Below are 22580 nucleotides of genomic sequence, written 5' to 3' on the forward strand. Positions count from 1 at the left end.
CTTGGCCATGTTCTGTTATAATCTCCACCCGGCACAGCCAGAAGAGGACTGGCCACCCCTCATAGCCTGGTTCCTCTCTAGGTTTCGGCCTTTCTAGGGAGTTTTTCCTAGCCACCGTGCTTCTACACCTGCATTGCTCGCTGTTTGGGGTTTTAGGCTGGGTTTCTGTACAGCACTTTGAGATATCAGCTGATGTAAGAAGGGTTATATAAATACATTTGATATGATTTAGTTCATACATAATCTATGAGCGGAATAATGGTTTTACCTCAATTAGCCATGAAATCCCAAGTTTTAAAAGCGACTGTTTACAGCCCATCGCCATTTTAGTGACAGCTAGCAACATGCACACACAGCAGAGTGCGAGAGAGACGTGAACGAGAATGATGTGGTGCACATAGGATGCAATTTTTGGGGAACACTTTTAGCTTGTGAGCGCTACTTTCAGAATTACTGGCTAAAAAGTAAACAGAAGTACCAGAAAATGTCTTTAACTCACACATTTACTCAAGTGTTTCCACATCTCTTTGTAAGAAGTGTGCATATATAAAGGTTTATACAGTTCTTCCACATTTTGTTATGTTACAAAAGAGGTCTGAATACTTCCCGAATGCACTGTATATGAGTCTTCAAAAAGAACAGAACCAGAACTGTTCAAATGTAACAGATGAAACTTTGAAAATGCGAGACCACATACTTGGACTTAAAGGAAAATTCCACCCAAAAGTTTAAGGTCTCATACCGGCTGTATTTTAAAAGTTAAATATCTTGAAAACTTGATTTCTGACAGGCAAAACATTTTGGGACTATATCAACATGAAACTGATAACAAATAATTATTTTTGGGTGGAGTTTTCCTTAAATGCACTCATCGCTGTTATTTAATCACCAACAGTTTGCTCCGTGTACTGTAAATCACAATTGAGATATGAAAAGAGTTATGTATGATTTTGTCATTCAAAATCTTTAATATAGGCTGCTGGATAAGTCATATTTGCAGACATTAAATGTGCTATGAAAGCTATTTTCATATACACACACACACACACACACACCAAAAGGTCCTGAAACTGCAATTCAGCATAGTCTGTGTCCATGCTATACCCAATGTTTAATTTGTTTAACAATGACATAAAAATAACTTAGGTATAGCAGATTGTTCCTGAGGGAACCATTTGTGGTGTCAGATACATACAAGCACATACAGTTGAAGTCAGAAGTTTAAATACACCTTAGACAAATACATTTAAACTCAGTTTTTCACAATTCCTGACATTTAATCCTAGTAAAAATCATGATGCCATCTATTTTGTGAAGTGCACCAGTCCATCCTGCAGCAAAGCACCCACACAACATGATGCTGCCACCCCCGTGCTTCGTGGTTGGGACGGTGTTCTTCGGCTTGCAAGCCTTCCCCTTTTTCCTCCAAACATAACGATGGTCATTATGTCTAAACAGTTCTATTTTTGTTTCATCAGACCAGAGAACAATTCTCCAAAAAGTACCATCTTTGTCCCCATGTGCAGTTGCAAACCATAGTCTGGCTTTTTTATGGCGGTTTTGGAGCAGTGGCTTCTTCCTTGCTGGGCGGGCTTTCAGGTTATGTCGATATAGGACTTGTTTTACTGTGGATATAGATACTTTTGTACCTGTTTCCTCCAGCATCTTCACAAGGTCCTTTGCTGTTGTTCTGGGATTGATTTAGCACTTTTCGAACCAAAGTACGTTCATCTCTAGGAGACAAACGCATCTCCTTCCTGAGCGGTATGACGGCTGCGTGATCCCATGGTGTTTATACTTGCGTACTATTGTTTGTACAGCTAAACGTGGTACCTTCAGGTGTTTGAACATTTCTCCCAACGATGAACCAGACTTGTGGAGGTCTACAATTTTTTTTCTGGGGTCTTGGCTGATTTCTTTTGATTTCCCCATGATGTCAAGCAAAGATGCATGGAGTTTGAAGGTAGGCCTCGAAATACATCCAGAGGTACACCTCCAATTGACTCAAATGATGTCAATTAGCCTATCAGAAGCTTTTAAAGCTTTGACATTTTCTTGAATTTTCCAAGCTGTTTAAAGGCACAGTCAACTTAGTGTATGTAAACTTCTGACCAACTGGAATTGTGATACAGTGAATTATAAGTTAAATAATCTGTCTGTAAACAATTGTTGGAAAAAATGACTTGTGTCATGCACAAAGTAGATGTCCTAACCGAATTGCTAAAACTATAGTTTGTTAACAAGAAATATGTGGAGTGGTTGAAAAACGAGTTAATGACTCCAACCTACGTGTATGTAAACTCAGTGTATGTGAATTCAACTGTAAAAAGAAGGTATAACAAAATAATGCATTTCTATTCAAATATGTAGAAAACATGGGCATGCTTGATTTGTGCTGGCCAAAAAGGTTATTAAAACTTATAACACACTTTAACAATAACATGAAATAAATTGGTAAATATCAGCCCAATGAAGAAAAGTCCTTGCTTAGGTAATGACGTTTCGGACCTAAATGCTTTCCCCTCAACATAAATATTGAAATCTTGACTGTTTTTCTTTGATGATGTTTGTTTGGTGGTTTCCAGATTAGAAGACAAAGGCCAGGATTCAATCCCATATTGAGCTGAGTCAGCCGACATATGCAGTGTGGACCATAAATGTAGTTTCCACGAATGTGGGAACATTGCCTTTAAAAGGTGCATAGCTGCCAAAGCGTGATCGGATAGAATCCCGGACCTCATGCTCAAAGTAGAAATAACAAATCCCACAATCTCTATGAAGTCATTGTTCCTTATCCTGACATTCCTTTTACATTATTTATCTTTCATAGGAACTTCTTCCACAAAGGATGCCGGAAATATGCCACTCTTTCCGTTGCACTGTCCCTCAAACCAGTCTTCATTGACTGAAAAGAAAGTAATGAAAATGGGAATTTACTTTTGCTTCTGTATTTTAAATGGAAAAAATCCACTTCAAAACTGTTTAATGATTTTTTTCTCTCACTGTTTTACAGTCCCAACCATATTTCGCATGTCAGCAGTCAAGTTTTCGAGATATCACTTGCCACATCATCATGATGATGCCAATTCCATCAAGGGATTAAAAACGCATCATTGTGATGTGATAAGTGACACTTTGCTTCTTGAAAATACTATATCTTCAAAACTTGACTGCTGACATGCAAAACATTTTGGGACTATATCAACAGACAACAAATTAAATAAATACCAAAATGTCGTTTTTGGGTGGGGGGTTTAAGAAAACATTAGGTTGAGGCTTTTTCAAATAACAATAAGTCAATGTACGCCTCTACAGCTATTAGAGAAAATACAGTTAGTCTCTTGACACAAATTATTTTCCCAATGTCGAAATGGGGGCCCACATGAGAAAATAATGAAAATGGGAATGTACTATTGCTTCTGTAACCCTAATTCTGTGTTCTGTAAGACAACAGCAGGTTTCCATCTCTTCCAGGATATCATATAACAGAATAAAACACTGCCACAACCTATTTCTGCATTGTGGAAATGGTGCCCCGCATGAGAGAAATATGTAGCTCACCTTTGGAGAGAAGTAAGATGGTATCTCCTTGATGGAACTCAAGATCCTCTGCAGTTGAAGACTCATAGGAATGAAGCGCCATCAGGTGAGTCTGGCTTTGTAGCTGCTCACTCACTCCCTGTAGTGTAGATTACATGAAACAAGGGACATTAGTACACACATGATGACATCTGTCAGAACAAAGTTTTGTTGACTATCTACATTTGTAAATTAAAAATCCACATAGCAAAAGACTATTATGACATCAAATACTGTATACAGTCCATGACCATATTACCTCTTTGAGATCACACCACAGTGTTAAACGACCATTGTGGACACAGCTCCAAACATCTTCCATCCTTGTGTTCTCATCAATCACTTTTTTACCCAAATCTATTTGGGCATAGCTTGAGAAAAATCACAAAAACACTGAGCTTAGTTTTGTAATAGTAATGATTGTTGAAATAAATTGACGCCAATGTTTAAACAGTGCCATACCTCAAGGTGATTGCTGTGGCAGGGAGGCCCAGTTTGTTACTGATTTTCTCCAGAGTGGTTGTGTAGGGAAGTCCAGGCACCATGCAGATTGCTATGGTGTATGTGAAGTGTACTTTCACTACACAGAGTGAAGGGTCACTAAACTCTTCACTCTGGCAAGACTAGGGAATGAAATAAATGTACAATGATATTTAAAATGTATAAGCGTAGAGTACTGATAAACAATTGATATTTGCTTTGGATATTGCATGCTGTGAAACATGTCTTGAACTTGATTTTCAATTATTCTCATACCTCTGTTTTTGTGTCCCCAATGCTCTGATTTTCAGTAGCAGAAGCTGCTGCAATAATACCCCCAAAAGTTACGCAATTTGTAATAGGTGATGTTGCATTGCCAATAATTAAAATGTTTACTATACAACTTCCATTCCATTTTTACATAAAATATCTTTACCAGAATTTCTCTGAGGTCTATTCGGTGGTTCTCGTCTAGGTGGCCCTGGGATGTCATCCTTGTCTGTCCCATCCTACAAGAAAGCAATCAACCCATGTAGGGGGAATCAATTAACATAGCAATTGAGGGGTAAACTATATTTACCAGTATTTTGGGGATTCAACCTTTAAAGATGTCCAATTTGTTATAGCTCAGCATTGACACACGTTAAAGTCAATGTCATCTTGTCATGAGGAATAAACACTATATTGACAGTAGAAATGTACCTGATCTTGCTTAGATGATAAGGTTATTTCCAAACGCTCCAGGAAATTATAAGGAACAAGCCCCCTCTAAAAATGTAAAGTTTAAATGAATTCACTGCACACATATCATTTGTTTAATACAGATGCTCATAATCAGCCAAGTATGTTTGAGCATAATGAGTACAATAGATCCACATTTTTCATGCATAAAGCATTTTTAAGTGTAATGTTTGTACTCATACTCGCTCATTGAAGATGACAGAGGCCCAGTTGTCAGATCCTTTGTTCAGCACAAAGACAATGTTGCCAGGCACCACAGCCAACTCATCACTTGTCTCAGGGACAAACTCAAAGAGGACAGTGTGAGGCTCTCCCTCCAGAGCCCTGCGGGGGGCGACAGAGATATCCTACTTTAACTCATACCCAAATAATGCTGTTGAATCATTCTATGCTAGTATGTGGCCAAAGCATAAATTGTAGGAAAAAAAACCCCACCTCAAACTTGTATCTCAAATAGACCGTTTTAAAAATGCTTGCTATTTCCTCATAGAACATGATGTCATTTTGGCACACTGGCTAAGCTGGCCAATCAGTGGTCTACTTGTGTGAATTAATATTTGTAATGACTGGTATAAGCCCAAACCATTCTGTTTTTGGGGTACGGCCAAACCAGATATTGGAAGGAAAATTCTCACTTATATTGTAATTAAATATAGGTCATATTTCATAGAAATCTGGAAACACTGGACCGTTACTTTAAGTGTCAAACCACCCCCAGTGTCCCCTACAATTAACATTGAGATCACATGAACTTTACCTCAGAACTTCAGGCGCTTTTGGTCCGGTAGGAATATCTTCAACCTACCCTTACCGTCAAAAAAATGGCACATCACATTACACTGAATATTCCTCCTCAATCAATTTCTTATTTTAATTGTTGACAGTTTTTAAAGACACTATTAAAACATCAAATCATATGAAACTTCACCTGTGGCTGTAACGGAGCAAAGCCAGAGAACTCATCCTGGAAGACGATGGAAGAAACAACCTGAGGATAGAGAATAAAACTGGTTCAACATGAAACAATACTTTATGACATGCCTACTTACTAATAACTTGCCAAATAGCTATCCTAAAGAAAGACCCAAGGCTATTCACAACTCATTTAAATTGCACATCTCAAACAAAGTAGGTACTAGACATGCATGTTGTAAACACATTTAAAAAGTCGCAACATTTTGGCTGGTTAATATGCATGTTATGTTTTCAGAGAGAGATGATAGGGATACCTTAGCCTTGCCCAGGTAGTCCTTCTTCTCCAGTTCAGCCACATAGTTCTTGTTTGGCTTGAACAGCACTTTCGCCGGGACCTTAACTGGCTCAAACAGCTTCTGCTTCTATAAGGATTAACAGAGGACTTACATCTCCAACTTTGTTGAACAGTCAGACGCCGTGAAAATGCATAATAAATACACATTGAAACACTTCTCACACTACTGAGATGAGCCGCCTGGCCTGGTTACTCATCCACTATAGCTGCTGGAACAAACAATGTAAAAAATACAAAAAAAGTACATATCTAAGCCAGCACAGTATGGTTGAGGTCGACATGATAGTGTGAAAAAGGCTTGAGAGAGAGAAGGGCCACTGACCAGGATGCACTCCAGACCTCTGTCGATGTGGCTGAGTTTGGCCTCAGTCCTGAGATTCAGAGCAGTCAGGAGGTTCTCCTTGGCTTTCTCCCACTGACCCAGCTGAGCATGGGCCAGCGCCATGTTGTGCAGTACCTGTGGGAGTGATACCACTCAGACATTTGTTGATGTAAAATTACAGCTATACAGCACTTCCTGCCCAGGTCTCAAAGTGCTTTACATTGTAGCATCCACCTATGCACTTTTTTTGCTGTGTATACATACTGTGATGTTTTTTGGGATAGGTTGCTGTTGATAGGTTCCTAAAATACACGTAACATATTCGATATCCAATCATTGTTACAAAGGCAAGACTTTCATCATATCTCACCTCACAAGCATATAATTTGTATCTCAGACCAAGAGGTTTGTAGTCGATCAGCTGGTTCCCCCTCAACTCCTTGAAGGCATGTTGGAAATCAGCAAAAGACTCCTCAAACCTGCAGGCAAAGTGAGGAGGTATCCAAGTAATTCACTATCCGGCTATAGGTAAAACACATATACAGCTGAATAATGTAGAATAAATATGCTACGTTTAATTGTACAAAACGATTATCAATTTTAAGAGACATTTCACAATTTAACTTCACACCAGATGATGTCAAATGTTTCCAGATGAAGTCATCGGAAACACTTATCCTCTATAAAAATCATAGAAACTCACTGTTTTCACATGCTGATGTTGGAGTGGTCCTGATGATGAATATGAACAATTGTGAAATGTCCCTTTAACACACCATTCGAAAGAATGGGATTCTATTTTTAAGCAATTATAATGCATCTAATCACTCATCCCTAATATGATAGATTTGTCTTGCCTTTCTTTTTTGTAGAATGTCAACCCCCTTTGAAAGAATGCAACAGCCAAGTGTTCATCCTTTCCGATACATCTGTCCAAAGCCTGTGTGATATTCAGAAAGACTCAGTGACTTCCTTCCAATCAAATGGTACCACAAGCATTGTGTACTCAAACTAAACTTCCCCTTTTTCTGTGACTTGCATTTTTGAAGTGTAAAATAACATTGAATTACAATGTGATAGTAACTTTAACCCTTAGATGTATTGATTTGGTAAAAACAGGGAATTGTCTTTTAATTAATGATGAAATTTGGTTAAAACTGCCATACCTTTTCAGCTGCATCTAGGTTCTTATTGATCAAATGTAGGCAGCCAATGTTGAAAAAGATTTTGGAGTTCTTTTCCTGGATGTCCAGAAATGTTCCAAGGGCAGCTGCGGAATCCCCGCGTTCGAAACAGGCCACTGCCTCATCCCACTGTTTGAGAGTGTTCACAAATGTCATGGTTCCAAATAGTGTCGAGGCGCTGAGCTACAGTGATATGACGAGAGAAAAGTGAAACCACTCTTCTTATACTGACACATTTCCCCCACAGAGGTAGGAAGGAAGTGTAATGATTACACAGAATCGCAGTTCCTTTTTTCTCTCCAGTCCATTTAGTGTTGTAACAGTACGCCAGGGTTGAGGGTTCAATTCCTACGATGGACCAGTATGAAAAATTACACTTTTTTTTTTTTTAATCGCTCTGGATAAGATTGTCTGTTAAAATGTGAAATGTGTTGGCTGCAACAGTGCGTATAAAGAGGTTAAACATAGTGCTTGAAATAAACATGCATTTGCAGGGTTGCCAATTTTTAAAGAAAGCTTAGCGTGAATTTTTGCCTAAACGGTGGTCTGCATCTGTTTTAAAGCTAATTTCCAGCAATTCTATGGATTTTTACATGGTTTAGGCCCCATGACCAGGGTGGGGGGAAAATACAGGTCAGCTGTATTTCGAATGCTTTGAACATTAAATGAACACTCAAAATTCTACGACTTTGTTACTTTTGGGGGATGACATTTGAAGTATGCTCATATTTTTTTAAAACATTTTATTTAGGTGGTTTGAGACTTTATTCAGACTGTAATGAAATTAGATGGGAAAACAGGCAAATGTGAGGAACAGTGGGAAGGTCAGTGGGAATGCTCCGCACAGGAAATACTCATATTAAATGGTTGGTGGCAGTGGGTAACCAAATCATAGATTGCAGTCTCCTTGTCCATATACTGCTTTCAAGGTAAAGACACAAACATTTTGTATTTTATAACTTTGGTGAACTCTTTAAAATAGGGCTGGAAGAAAATCCTGCTTGCTCTCCAGGAGGGTTGGCCACCCCTTATCTATGTTTCCTAAGTGCTAGGTTATTGAAAATGTTCTTGTTTTAACAATACATTTCTCAATCACCAAATAAAATCTAATGAATATCAATATTCAGGGGGTTTATTCCTACTACTTGAAGATCCTTGCCATCATCTGACTCTACATAGACAAGATAAATGATGCGTGTTTAGGAGTCTCCCTCTACTATCTCAGCCTTTCATGTGCACTATACTAAAATGGCCTGAAGCATTTCATATCCATCCAATGCTTATTGGTAGGACTTAATGAACATTGGCCATGAATAGCTTGCAAAAAGACTTCACCTCATATAATTCATTTTCAAAGACACAAGTAGACATATCAGACACTGGCAATATTGTTAAGAAGTGGAATAATACATTACTGTAAGTGTGGGGAATAACAGTGGTGTTGTTGCTGGCAAGCACACAAATGAACTTTTATTTTAGCCCTTTGTTAAGAATGAGAATTGCTCAACTGATCGCACTAAATAAAGTGCATTGGTAATAAAATCTCCGGAAGACAAGATTACCCTAACCAAATAATTGGTATATTCATTGTCCCCCCTCTAGAATCAAACTTAAACTTTTGGGTTCACAATCTGTTTGACCAAATTATTTTTCTAGTTACAAATCAGGTCACCCTACCAATCTTCCCTGCTATAACAGACTGTATGTCTATCTGCTGCCTTTTCGATGTCACATACTAAATGCCAATCACCAAACGAGGGGAATAAATCGAGTTTAGTACCAGCTGTTAAAAGGCTGCATTCTGCAATAGGCGCGGGAGTAGGAGCAACCTAATTTTGTTGACAACATTGTACATAAAACAGTAGCATTGTAACTCTGTTTTAGAGCATTGTAGCTCTGTATAAACTCATCTTGAGGTGCGTTTCTTTAAAATGCACATCCAATCCCCTTGATTCCTTACATAACCAATCATATCCTTCAATGTGCCGCTGTTCACAGTCCTGTGGCAAGAGGTTCCGCTTCATGTTAAATTGCAGTTTCCGATTTCAAAACTATTTGAAGCAAGGTTGAAAAGTTAACGCACTATACAATGGATAAAATAAAAAATAAAAGCAGTACTTTTCAATGCGTGAGATATACGACGTAAGGAGTGTGAGCGTGAGAATAGGGTCAAATCAAATTGTATTTGCCACATGCGTCGAATACAACAGGTGCGCCGAATACAACAGGTGCGCCGAATACAACCTTACAGTGAAATGCTTACTTACAAGCCCTTAACCAACAATGCAGTTTAAAAAAAAAACTACCCCCCCCACACAAAAAAGGTAATAGATAAGAAAAACGAATAATTAAAAAGCAGCACTAAATAACAATAGCGGGGCTATATAAAAGGGGGTACCAGTAATGGGGGGTGCAAATACTCTGGGTAGCCATTTGATTAGCTGTTCAAGAGTCTTATTGCTTAGGTGTAGAAGCTGTTTTGAAGCCTCTTTGACCTAGACTTGGCGCATGGCAAGCAGTACCAGTCTATGACTAGGGTGGCTGGAGTCTGACAATTTTTAGGGCCTTCCTCTGACACTGCCTGGTATAGAGGTTCTGGATGGCAGGAAGCTTGACCCCAGTGATGTACTGGGCAGTACGCACTACGCTCTGTAGTGCCTTGCTGTCGGAGGCCGGGCAGTTGCCAAACCAGGCAGTGATGCAACTGTAAAACCTTTTGTCGTGCTCTCTTCACAACTGTCTTGGTGTGCTTGGACCATGCGTGTGTCTCACGGCCATTGCGTGAGAGTTGGCAGCTCTTAAGTTTGATGTCCATGTAAAACTCCTTTGGGCCCTAAACAAATCTATCCTGGGTTTGGCTCATTTCATTATTAGCAAATATTTCAGCTTTTTTTTTGGGGGGGTACTAAGAGTTGTCAACTTTCTCACTACCAAATAAGGGACAAAAGGTGGTGTGCCATTCCATGGCGGTGTGGGTATTTAAAAAAATAAAATAACATGTAAACCTTTATTTAACTAGGCAAGTAAGTTAAGAACAAATTCTTATTTTCAATGACAGATTTGTACCTTGTCAGCTCGGGGATTTGAACTTGCAACCTTTCAGTTACTAGTCCAACTCTAGTCCAACTCTCTAACCACTAGGCTAACCTGCCTGTTGTGTGACAGTGTATATTCATATTCAATTGGGAAGGCAAAACCTTTTTATATTCCATTTAGTCTATAGCTTTACTAAAACTGTATCATTATGTAAACTTGTGAATAAACCTCAAAATAAATGAACAAAGAAATCACAATTTTGACCTTTACAGCAAAAAAATAAACAATTTCAAAAGAGGAAAAGAGGGGCACGAGTCACTCACCAAATCTACTCTTTACATGGATATTTTTTGCTGCTCGACTGATTCAAGCTGTCCTTTTGCATAGCCAGAGAGAAGTCCTTACATGACAAGTCACAGTTCACAGATATCTAGAGTTCATTTTTTATCAGCTCTGTGCTGCATCTGTTTGAGTCTAATGTAATGTAATGTTTGAGTCTGACCATTTAGTGGTCATCAGAGAAAAGCCTCTCTACAAAGGCATTTGAGCCTGGTACACTGAGGACAAATGAGACAATCCTGAGCATGTTGATCAAGTTGGCTTTCCCTAGGTTTTGAAAAACTGCCACCCACTTCTCACTGGTGGATTTTGTGGTATCCTGTCTGTATTTCCTCCTGGCTAGCACAAAAAAAAACTCTTCATTTTGAGGGCAAACCACCACCTGCTCCAGGTCAGTGAAAGTGAGATACTCATAGAAGCCGGTCTGTTTCACCATTACATTTTCTGGTAAGAAATCAAACCACTTGTCAATGTATGCAATGACAGTGTCATAGAACTTCAAATCCTGTTGCTGCTTGGACCTTTGTGATGACAATTGTTTGTCCATCAGCTGCTTGGTCTGGTATCCAAAAAAAGCTGTCCTGTTTCCGCTGAAGCATCTTCATTGTGAACTTTTGGATTTCCTCGTAAACATCTGATGCGGAGCGTTGTTTCCTCCAGCTTTCTTACGAGTTGGTCAAAAACACACCCCACGTTGTGGAAAAAACACATATCTCAGCAGCTTCCGTTTTATCTTCATATTCAAAAATACTCTTCAGTGCCACAGGACAGGTCTCCCCAAGGGACCTGAAGTATGAAGTAAGAGCTGGCCAGCTTTGCAGGAGACGATCGACAGCTGGATGAAGAGAGAATGTTGCAGAATTTCACACCACTCAAAGTAAAAAAAAATACTCGCAGTTCCTTTCTTCGGGAAGCAGACACTGCGACATGGCTGTAGATCTTTAAAACAACTGTCTCAATATCCAATGACAGCTGATCGCAGGCATGCTTGCAGGCATTATGAGCACTGAGGTAAAGACAGTTTCAGGTTGGATATTTGACAGATATTCACCTGTAGTTTTCCTTACGTCCACCAACAGCAGTTAGGGACAAATCTAATTTCAATGGCTCTTTAACCATTACTCCTACAACGTTCAAAACTGGTTGTAGCTAACCCGATGGCATAGACACACATTTCAATAGCTCTTTAACCATTACTCCTACAACGTTCAAAACTGGTTGTAGCTAACCCGATGGCATAGACACACATTATAATAGCTCTTTAACCATTACTCCTACAACGTTCAAAACTGGTTGTAGCTAACCCGATGGCATAGACACACATTTCAATAGCTCTTTAACCATTACTCCTACAACGTTCAAAACTGGTTGTAGCTAACCCGATGGCATAGACACACATTTCAATAGCTCTTTAACCATTACTCCTACAACGTTCAAAACTGGTTGTAGCTAACCCGATGGCATAGACACACATTTCAATAGCTCTTTAACCATTACTCCTACAACTTTCAAAACTGGTTGTAGCTAACCCGATGGCATAGACACACATTTCAATAGCTCTTTAACCATTACTCCTACAACTTTCAAAACTGGTTGTAGCTTGGCATAGACACACATTTCAATAGCTCTTTAACCATTACTCCTACAACTTTCAAAACTGGTTGTAGCTAACCCGATGGCATAGACACACATTTCAATAGCTCTTTAACCATTACTCCTACAACGTTCAAAACTGGTTGTAGCTAACCCGATGGCATAGACACACATTTCAATAGCTCTTTAACCATTACTCCTACAACTTTCAAAACTGGTTGTAGCTAACCCGATGGCATAGACACACATTTCAATAGCTCTTTAACCATTACTCCTACAACTTTCAAAACTGGTTGTAGCTAACCCGATGGCATAGACACACATTTCAATAGCTCTTTAACCATTACTCCTACAACTTTCAAAACTGGTTGTAGCTAACCCGATGGCATAGACACACATTTCAATAGCTCTTTAACCATTACTCCTACAACGTTCAAAACTGGTTGTAGCTAACCCGATGGCATAGACACACATTGCACACTTTTTTTTTGTTGATTTACATCTGGCACTATTTTAAATGTATTAACATTTTTGAATTTCAACAGCTCCTTGGTCATATGTGACCTACTGACTTCAAACACACTTTTGGTGCTTACAATTCATTCTCGATTGTCAGATTTGGTGGGCACTGTAGTCTGTGATATGACTTTCTTTAAGGACGTACTGATGAAAAACTGCCAATATTGAAATAAACTACATTTATTCACTCTGATAGGGTTGGATCCTATATGCTACTTTTATTATTGCCTGTAAATGGTTCAGTGCCTATAATTTAGGCTGTGTGTATTAGAGGTTGACTGATTATGATTTTTCAACGCCGATACCGGCATGTTTATAATCTTTTGACAAAAGTGACGGCATGTAAAGACAATTTATGATTTAACACAATGGATGGCTAATTTGTCATAATGCATTGATATTATTTATAGGGTCTTGTGCTTTGTTTTAGATTGAATGTTTTGCATGCCAATGGTGGTTCCATGTGCTGTGCCTAGGAATGAAGATGAAAGAGTTATACAGAGTAAAGAACAGAAACTGGAAGGGATGTCTTTGTTGTAGAAAATGTATGCTATACCCCATCCACACTGAAGAGGCTCTGAAATGTACACCAACCAGGGATAAAGAGAAAGTTAACACTGAAATGTTTCGTAATTACTTGCAGTAAAGTGTCTGTTGACATGTTGGAAAAGATTCAAGGTCTAAAATGTGTTTAATTTGTCAATATTACATTTGTATTCATTGATTTACTGGCCATCATTACTGTGGTTACATGTTCAGTATATGTATTGACCAGTAAACCCACTGCAGCCTACCTTACTAGCTCACTCTCCATCCCTGCTTTGGACAATTAATAACATAACTCTCGTACTTTGCCCTTTATTGTTGATATTAACGATGAAAGGAGATATTATCTGTCTCTCTCCTATTGTGTACTGTTAAATACTGTGGCAAAAAAACAAACAGGGAAGTACATAGAACTACCAATTATTATAGATAAATATTAAAGAAAAAGGGTAAACACTGGACTGAAACCCTAATTGTCAAACTATTATTAATGTACAACAATATAGAAGAAACAGGACTAGAGGTTATGCAATATGGGTGTATATCCACTGCAAGCTTCTTAGGGTTGTAATTGACATGACCAAGGAGCTATTGAAATTCAATTGTAAAAAAAAAAGTTTGTACTTTGTTTACCCTCCCTAACTAATTAAACTTGATGCTGCTCACATTTCCACGTTTATTTGCGTTGGAAAGCGAATTAACGTCCAAATCGTGAAAATAAGACCTGTGCAATTTTTCCAACATCATGACACCTATTTGGAGTCTGTGGCTCAAATGGTTTGAAAGCGCGAATATCCAACTTGAAACTGTCTTTACCTCGGTATTAACGAGCTATGTGAGCTGGGCAATTAGCTTTCAGAATACGATTGTTGGCACTGCTCAATAACTGGTAAACGGAGTGGTGTTTTTCAAAGTTGACATTGGCATTATCTACTGCATAGGCTGTGATGTGTCTAATATCCAGTTCATCAGTTTGATGTATGCCATTTGCAGTTTCATCACTTGTCTTCATAAAAGTCAAGTAACTTGCACTGCACTTCATCATACACAGAGAAATATCTCACGCACACTGAAATTAAGACAGTCGGTGCTGTTGTAGATCAGTGTTTAACCGTATGGTACACATACGAGTGTAGAAGCATACCTTGTGTTGTGCATGCATGCCAACCAGGTAAGAATCACCTACATTAATTGATGAATCAGGTCTTCTCTGCTGCTTTATTTAGCACATGTTGAACAGCCTGCAAGCACATTTGCACGCGCTTATTTGATTAGTGTAGGCGTTAATTTAGCGCCTGCACCTGTTTACTTTACACACACAGCATAAAACATGTCGCGTTTTGACCACGTACTTTAAGACCCAAACGGCGTTCCATATGTAGTCTTCTTGATCTATTTACGTGACAGAGAGTATTGATCTGAGAAAACGCTGTTCATGTTCCTTTCAAAGAGGCAACAGCTGGCTTTGTTAAGACTTATCTCTGACTTGGACCAAGAGAAAGGCTATCCACAAGATCAAGTACGCCACCTATATGCTCCTAGCTTGATAGATATAAAGTACTGTATCTCTAGATACAAAAGGACAGTGTGGAAAACGACAGGGTCTGTGTGACCTTCTCTAAAAAAACAAGCATGGTTTAATAACATTGACCAACAGGTCACACTCACCTACAAGTATAGCATTACAAATGAATGCATGAATGGTGCTGGAGTAGCCTAGGCATATAAGGTTGAAAGTGGACTCAAGAAGGATATTGGCTGTTTTGATCCCCCACCTTGCATGCACCGATCTTCTTCAGCTCCCACTTTTAAGTAATTTAACTAGTTTATTTCTCGTGTGGATAAATAATATGCATAACATTTAAAGCACAATATATGCGTTTATATATTTTATATGCGTAACATATTTGTCAGCCTGATAGTTGTTCGAGTAGGACACAAAGTAAAAATAAAGACCTGAATTAACTCATGATATTCTCCCTTGGATTCCCCAGTTTGTGTTGAATCTCAAGCTTGGCCTTGCGGTGAATTCAACATCTGACTGGCAGGCCATAGTAAAAACCGGCTATATCGTACAAACGAATGGAAACAAAAATGTGCTTTTTTGTCTTTAAGGTTAGGGTTAGGCATTAGATTAGCAGTGTAACATTTTAGAAATAGGCGGGGTTTATGGCTGTGGTAACTAGTGACGACCCAGACAAGGGAATAGTTTGAGAAGTAGGCGTCTGGCATGTGCAGATATCTATGGTTTCAATACACAGCATTTCCTGTCAATTTAGGTGCAACTAGCATACTAGCTATTACGGAGCTAACATGGCTGTGCGACAATTCATGAAAAAAATAGCTAGCTAACCTCAAAATAAACAAAACCGAACCAAAAGAAAGGTGTAGGTTACATGACTGAAAACAATGCAAAGCTAGCAGCAACGCCGGGAAGTGGTGCGTTCATGCTACGCATGTCGTCTGTTTACAAGCTAACATGGACCTTGGATCAATGCTGTACAACAATTTGAAAGATGTATCATGGAGCACGACGTCTTTACCCTTAGATCGACTTGTCAGTGTTTATAGATTGCCCCAAATTGTGAAGTTGGACAGTGGTAGGTACATTTTGAGCAATTTGTTTTTAGTAAGGGTTAACGAGTTAATACGCTGCTTAAAATGGCAATAAGCCAATTAAGTTAGCTAGCCTCCAACCTAACTATCTAGGTTAGCTAGCTAAGATGCATAGCCATCTAATGTTAGCCAGTTAATGGTTGCTAGCCAATTGAACTAACAGTTATCTACTCTGTCATTGTTGACAACGTAGCTAACGTTAGTCAACAAAGTTGCAAAAGCTTACCTAGCTTTTTAATAACATTTGAAAAGATAGAAATGTATAACCGCTTGTAGCTAGCTAGATTCATTGCTTGATTGTTAAGTTCCCGGCACTGCATCTCAGTGCTAGAGGCGTCATACTGACCCTGGTTCGATTCCAGGCTGTATCACAACCGGCCGTGATTGGGAGTCCCATAGGGCAGCGTACAATTGGCCCAGTGTCGTTAGGGTTTAGCCGGGGTAGGCCATCATTGTAAATAATAATTAGTTATTAACTGACTTTCCTAGTTAAATAAAAACATAACGCTATATTTGTAATTGAAAGAGGAATGCATTGCACTAGTTTTTTTCTGTCGCATACCCTCCTTAGGTTGCTTGGTATAATGCATGTATGCATACAGAAAATATACTGTGAAATGCAGTCCGAGTGGGCTACCAACAAAAACGTAGCTAAACAATAGAGCAAATGTAATTTGGTTTAGGCCATGATGATAGCCATATCTACAGTTCTATTTAAAGTGTTAGTTACATAGCCATTTAAAACTATTATTTTCATTTTAGCCTACAGTTATAAGTCTAGATTAATGCTTAGTCTACATTAAAGAGGTGATACGCTAACGTTAATCATGTAAAATATACCATTCATGAGGGACTGATAACTAGTTATACATTTAAATGATTGATATTACTGTATTCAAATCAATCTGTGAAATTGTGCCTCTTTTTTTATGACTGATGTTTGCCACTTGTGTAATTTGAATGAAAGTGTCTCTCTTCTCCAGGTGAGTTGGTGGACGTCTTACGAGACAATGACTACCTCTTGATTCATTCCTGTCGTCAATGGACTACAATCACTGCACACAGTCTGGAGGAAGGCCATTATGTCATTGGGCCCAAAATAGAGATCCCGGTACATTATGAAGGTTAGTCAAATCACTGTTCCATTTTTAAATCTACTTTGTCAGTGGTTCACGTGGCAATGTTTATTCAGATGTATGTGAATGCCTTCGAGTAATATTAATCAGTAAACTAAACCCACTCAACCTTTACAACATTCACTGACTCTCCCTTGCCACATTCTAGCATATCATTTAAGCAACCTATTTTACATCACACTTCACATGGACTGATTAGACAGATCTTTGCTAAAAGCTTATTTTATTGTTAACAAGCTTTTCAATGCCTTTCTAAAGCCATTGAAGTTAATCAAGGAAAAATACATTGATTTGTACAACCAGTACATTTGAAATCCTGTGCTAGAATCAAATATGCAACATGCACATTGTACTGTTTGCTCAGGGTTTAGAACAGGCACAGTCCCATTTCACTAATCTTAAAAGCCTCTCAGGCTTGAATCAATGATTACACAGACGGTACCCGTTTTACATCACTGACTCTCTGCTGCGCCTGCGCCAATCCAACTGATCTGGCCGATGGGACCTCAGACTGACATATGATCAATGCTCTCGCCTCACAGCATATGGGAAGTGTACTTAGCCAGACTGTAAAACTGATTCACGGAAACACTGTACATAACTGGAACATTGAGGTTGCAATGAAAGCTTGGCCTGGTGCAGGCTGAGGCTACTGCTGGGAACCAGGGTTATTCAGATAGCAATGTTCCCAATGGGTCTTTGTTGTGTGTTCACTGAAATATTTCAGAGATATTTCCTTTTGAAGCACAGACTAAACTAAAAGGGCCTATCCTATCCAGTAACATAAACAAAGGTAACATGCAGCCAGTCTATCCTGTCTGATTCTCTCCACCCCTTCCTGTAGGTCAGTTTAAGCTGCTGGAGCAGGACAGAGATGTCAAGGAGCCGGTGCAGTACTTCAACAGTGTGGAGGAGGTGGCCAAAGCATTTCCCGAACGGGTGTATGTCATGGAGGAAATTACGTTCAATGTGAAGGTCAGTTGCTATTGGTTGATAGTTAATCAAAGTTGATTATAGCCTTAGTGACTTGTGAGTTATGTACATTTCCAAAATCTACAGATGTGACATTGTCATAAAGAGGTCAATTGGAGTGTTTTTAGGGGTTATAGTTATGTGATCTTTAGGCTATGAGACTACAATCCAACACATCCTCGTCTCACAGATGGCTTCGGGCGAATGCAACGAGGACACGGAGGTGTACAACATCACACTAAGCACCGGTGATGAGCTCACCCTCATGGGCCAGGCAGAGATCCTGTACGCCAAGGCGTCCAAGGAGAAGTCTCGCTTCAACACCATCTTCAAGAAAATCGGCAAGCTCAACTCCATCAGCAAGATCGCGAGCCGTGGCAAGATGCCCTGCCTCATCTGCATGAACCACCGGACCAACGAGAGTGTCAGCCTGCCCTTCCAGTGTAAGGGTCGCTTCAGCACCTGCAGCCCCCTAGAGCTTCAGATGCAGGAGGGGGAGCACACCATCCGCAACATCGTGGAGAAGACCCGACTGCCCGTCAACGTCAGCGTGCCTGGCAGCCCGCCGCGCAACCAGCATGACGTCCACCTGATCCGCGAGAGTCACCGCTACAAGTTGGTCAACATCCAGACCAAGACGGTGGTGGTGGGCTGCGTGCTGCGCAGTAACAAGATCATCCCCGTCCACTTCCCGCTCCACATGGCCTCCATGCCCAAGTTCATCATCCCTGAAGGGTTGCTTCAGAACGAGCTGTGGCTGGACACCATGGTGCACCGCTGGTTCACCTACTGCCAGGAGCAGTTTGACATTGACGACTATTCCCGTGCTGTGCGTGATGTCAGGACCGACTGGAATGACGTTGATGGGAGGAGCCCCAAGAAGAGTAGTGATGGTAGCAGCAACGGCTGCCCCTCGCACATGCCCAGCTCTCTCACGTACGCCCGTGACGAGCTTACCCAGTCATTCCACCGGCTCTCGGTGTGTGTCTATGGCAACAACCTGCACAGCAACAGCGAGGTCAACCTGCAGGGCTGCATGACACTGTGCGGAGACTGGGTGCTCCTGCCATCCGAGGGCGTGCTGGCTGATTCAGTTGACACAGAGTACCTCTTCCCTGAGCTGCTGGAGGACATGAGCAAGTCAGATGTTCCCTACGAGGAGCTGTGGCTGGACCACTTGAGATCAAGTCGGGGAAGAGGAGGGCACAGTGTAGGCGGCGAGGATCCAAGAGGCACCAGCAACACCATCGCCACCTCCACGGCTGTCATATCATACCCCGCCTCCTCCTGTCATATGGGTCCAATGGTCAGCTCTGAAATCTGTCTAGCTCCGCCCCCAGTCCCACCAAAGTCTGAAGCTGTGAGTACACATGAATTCTATCATCATGGCTACATTTAACAACTAATATTCCAGTATTACTACCAAGCAAATTGGAGAAAATATTGATGTTAATTATATTTGAGACATTACATTGTAACAATTTAATATTCTTTACTGGTGTAAACATCCTCTCACAGCTAAAAACAAACCATCTCCCAAATTACCTAGCAGTTGTTCATTGCTTGTTTTCACTGTCTGTTTTGGAATGGTTTGAGGCTTTCTGATTTACCTTCCTCTCCAGGTGAAGGTAGAATGCCGTCATTTGAACGCCCCTCCCATTCCCCCCCGAAGTTCCAAGCAGATGATGTCCACCCCAACGCCGGCTGTAGCTAAGGCTCGGCAGACGGAAACGCGCTCTCCAAGCCCCACTCTCTCCTATTATTCCTCAGGCCTACACAGCATGTAAAATCCCAATGTGTAGCCTCATCATTTGCGCATACCTTTGGACTTCAATGCATGTTTCACACACACCACTCAATTTAGGATTTGGTCTATGGATTTTATTCTGATCCTAGATGATACATTGAAATTACCATTAAAAACAACTTATGTACACACTTCCTTACACATTGCGGACTAGTCAATAGCCCTTGTTTCCCTCCCAATGGTCTGGAGTGTTGGGCTACATTTAGCCCTATGTGACATTATTTCAGAATATTTTAGCAGTGTTTAGACTCAACTCGTACCTAGTTCTTTCACTAACTTATTTTTGTTTTGCTCGCAGCAGTGGAGGAGAGAATGAAGTGACCGAGGCAGACGAGCAGAACCACGTATGTTACCCCTGTAACTGGGTCAAGGGCAACAAGGAGTGCCTGACAGCATCCCACGTGAGCCCACCTCTCGACAGCGTACTCTCCTGCCCTTCTAGACTATCGTGGCCCAACGACTTCTGTGGAGGGGATTCTCAAAGCATGGAGGAGTTCCTGCCCATCCCCTGTCGAAGTTACTACAGCTATCCTAGAAAAAGACCCTCTGGCACCCCCAAGTCGCCATGCCTTTTGGACTTTGATAGAAAAGAGCAGAAGGGCGGTAGCGCCATCCCCTTGAAATCCCACAAAGCCTCATACACTAATCAGTTTTGCACCAAGTCGTTGAGCTACACCCTGGAAATGTACAGAGACAATATGATAGACGAATGTAACACTAAACAAAGCCTATCGTGCCCCATCTTGCCACCGAGGACGCCCAAATCAAACGAGACATGTAAAGATTCTGTCGAAGATACGGCACAGGACACTCTAAAGTGCCTGGTCAGCCAACAACACAACCAGGTCACAACGACAGAAATATTCTCCATCTCCTATCCCCCCCTATCGCCACTGTCCTCCCCCTCCCTGCCAGCCCCCGGAGGACAATGGCAACCACCCACCAACCTCTCTGGACTTTCCATCGAAGAGGTGTCCAAATCGTTACGGTTCATCGGCATTTCCGGTGACATTGTGTCTTCGTTCGTGACAGAGAAAATCGATGGGAATCTACTTCTGCAGCTTACGGAGGAGATTCTGACGGAGGACTTCAAGTTAAGCAAACTCCAAGTGAAGAAACTCATGCAGTTTATTAAAGGTTGGAGGCCTAAAATATAGCCAAACCCTTTAACAAAATGTTTTGTACTCAAATGCTATGCACATCCAGAAATGATTCTGGGGGTTATTTCATATAGCAGAAGTTGGCCAGATGAAACAACTCTGCACATTCAAGTTCTTTGAGAAGGATAACACATGAATTGGGCATAGTATATAAATGACTATATACCCTCAATAACCCACACTCAACGTTAAGCTTTCTTGTTAAACCAGAAAACCAAGGGCAGTCGAAGGTGGCTGCCTAACTTGTCAATCCAGCTCTCCGAAGTCCAACCCTGGTAATCATTACAGTTGTCTATGTAACAGGGATGTGTTTGTTGTGTTAACTTGTCATTATATCGGTTTGTCCTCTTTAGGGACATTCCCTCAACTCCGTTACTATTTGCTTTAACCCAAAGCCTTAACAGAAGTAATGAGGTTATTCATGAAAGTTTGCGATCTAAGCGATGGCATTTAACTAATTTATACGTGTGTGTGCTTCTTGTAATGCTGAATTAATATGCAAGTAATAACCACCAATACAATAACTTAATATTCCACATAATGAAATGCACTTGAGTAAAACCGCCGTTGCCAGTACAAATAGACTGTGAATCAACTCATGACAAGTGTCCTTAAATCTATATTTCATTTTTTTTAACCAACGTTGACCTTGTAATGGTTAGAGGAAGCATTGGGGTTCAAGAAACAACTACCGGGATGTACCGTTGCTAAAGGACAATGGTTTGACAAATTAAACGGAGAACTTGCTATTTAAACTAAGGATATGTTACATGGGTTTTAAAGAGTATTTAATAACTACTAGCCATGGATTAATTTGATATAATCTGGGATAACAATATCTTCCCTTATTGTACAGATTCTCTGATTTGAGACTGACCAGACTAATCTGCCTTAACCCACCATAGACCATTAACGATACTACATTTAGCTGGGGTTCAAGGTGGTGAAGCGTAACAAAACGTTCAGATAGATATGCTTTGTATAGCACAGTTATGATTCATGTATAGAAATGTGAAATCATGTTACGACTATAGCTATCTGCAACATTTCCCCTTACGGAATACACCGTGTCATTTTTCCAGTGTTTGTGTGTCAAATTACTGTACTGTTATGACAGTAAATGATCAGTAGCACAGGACCATGAACTGGAGAATGCATCTACAAACTGTCATGGGAAAACATACTTATGAACCCCCATTATGTTTTGACCTAACTCTTTCTATGGTTGTCTATGATCAATAAACATGGACACGTCTTATCTTTTGGCTGAGCTACAATGA

The 22580-nt window shown here is 40.3% G+C and overlaps 2 protein-coding genes across 5 annotated transcripts; one reads left to right on the forward strand and one right to left on the reverse strand.

The window, feature by feature from the left end:
• Nucleotides 1–485: 485 nt before the first annotated feature.
• Nucleotides 486–7787, reverse strand: LOC115104905 (neutrophil cytosol factor 2-like). 2 transcript variants are annotated; one of them, XM_029626306.2, is made up of 15 exons: nucleotides 7559–7787; nucleotides 7250–7332; nucleotides 6763–6871; nucleotides 6393–6527; nucleotides 6030–6137; nucleotides 5729–5788; nucleotides 5558–5601; nucleotides 4983–5124; nucleotides 4762–4827; nucleotides 4496–4568; nucleotides 4336–4379; nucleotides 4042–4202; nucleotides 3839–3950; nucleotides 3562–3679; nucleotides 486–2905 (listed from the first exon to the last, which is right to left on the reverse strand). In XM_029626306.2, exons 1-15 carry the CDS (start codon nucleotides 7730–7732, stop codon nucleotides 2814–2816), a joined length of 1521 nt encoding a protein of 506 aa, XP_029482166.1. In that variant the 5' UTR covers nucleotides 7733–7787; the 3' UTR covers nucleotides 486–2813. The 2 variants fall into 2 exon arrangements, with proteins under 2 accessions (XP_029482166.1, XP_029482165.1); XM_029626305.2 differs by having other exon boundaries at nucleotides 4336–4382.
• Nucleotides 7788–15807: 8020 nt separating this feature from the next.
• LOC115104907 (GRB2-associated and regulator of MAPK protein 1-like) lies at nucleotides 15808–22558 on the forward strand. Of its 3 annotated transcripts, none has more exons than XM_029626309.2 (6): nucleotides 15808–16209; nucleotides 17209–17349; nucleotides 18206–18336; nucleotides 18524–19693; nucleotides 19956–20116; nucleotides 20439–22558. In XM_029626309.2, exons 1-6 carry the CDS (start codon nucleotides 16089–16091, stop codon nucleotides 21295–21297), a joined length of 2583 nt encoding a protein of 860 aa, XP_029482169.1. In that variant the 5' UTR covers nucleotides 15808–16088; the 3' UTR covers nucleotides 21298–22558. The 3 variants fall into 3 exon arrangements, with proteins under 3 accessions (XP_029482169.1, XP_029482170.1, XP_029482171.1); XM_029626310.2 differs by having other exon boundaries at nucleotides 20442–22558; XM_029626311.2 differs by lacking the exons at nucleotides 15808–16209; nucleotides 17209–17349 and having other exon boundaries at nucleotides 18254–18336; nucleotides 18486–19693.
• The last annotated feature ends 22 nt before the right edge of the window (nucleotides 22559–22580 follow it).

The sequence above is a fragment of the Oncorhynchus nerka genome, linkage group LG22 (assembly GCF_034236695.1).
Source record: "Oncorhynchus nerka isolate Pitt River linkage group LG22, Oner_Uvic_2.0, whole genome shotgun sequence".
NCBI lineage: Eukaryota > Metazoa > Chordata > Actinopteri > Salmoniformes > Salmonidae > Oncorhynchus > Oncorhynchus nerka.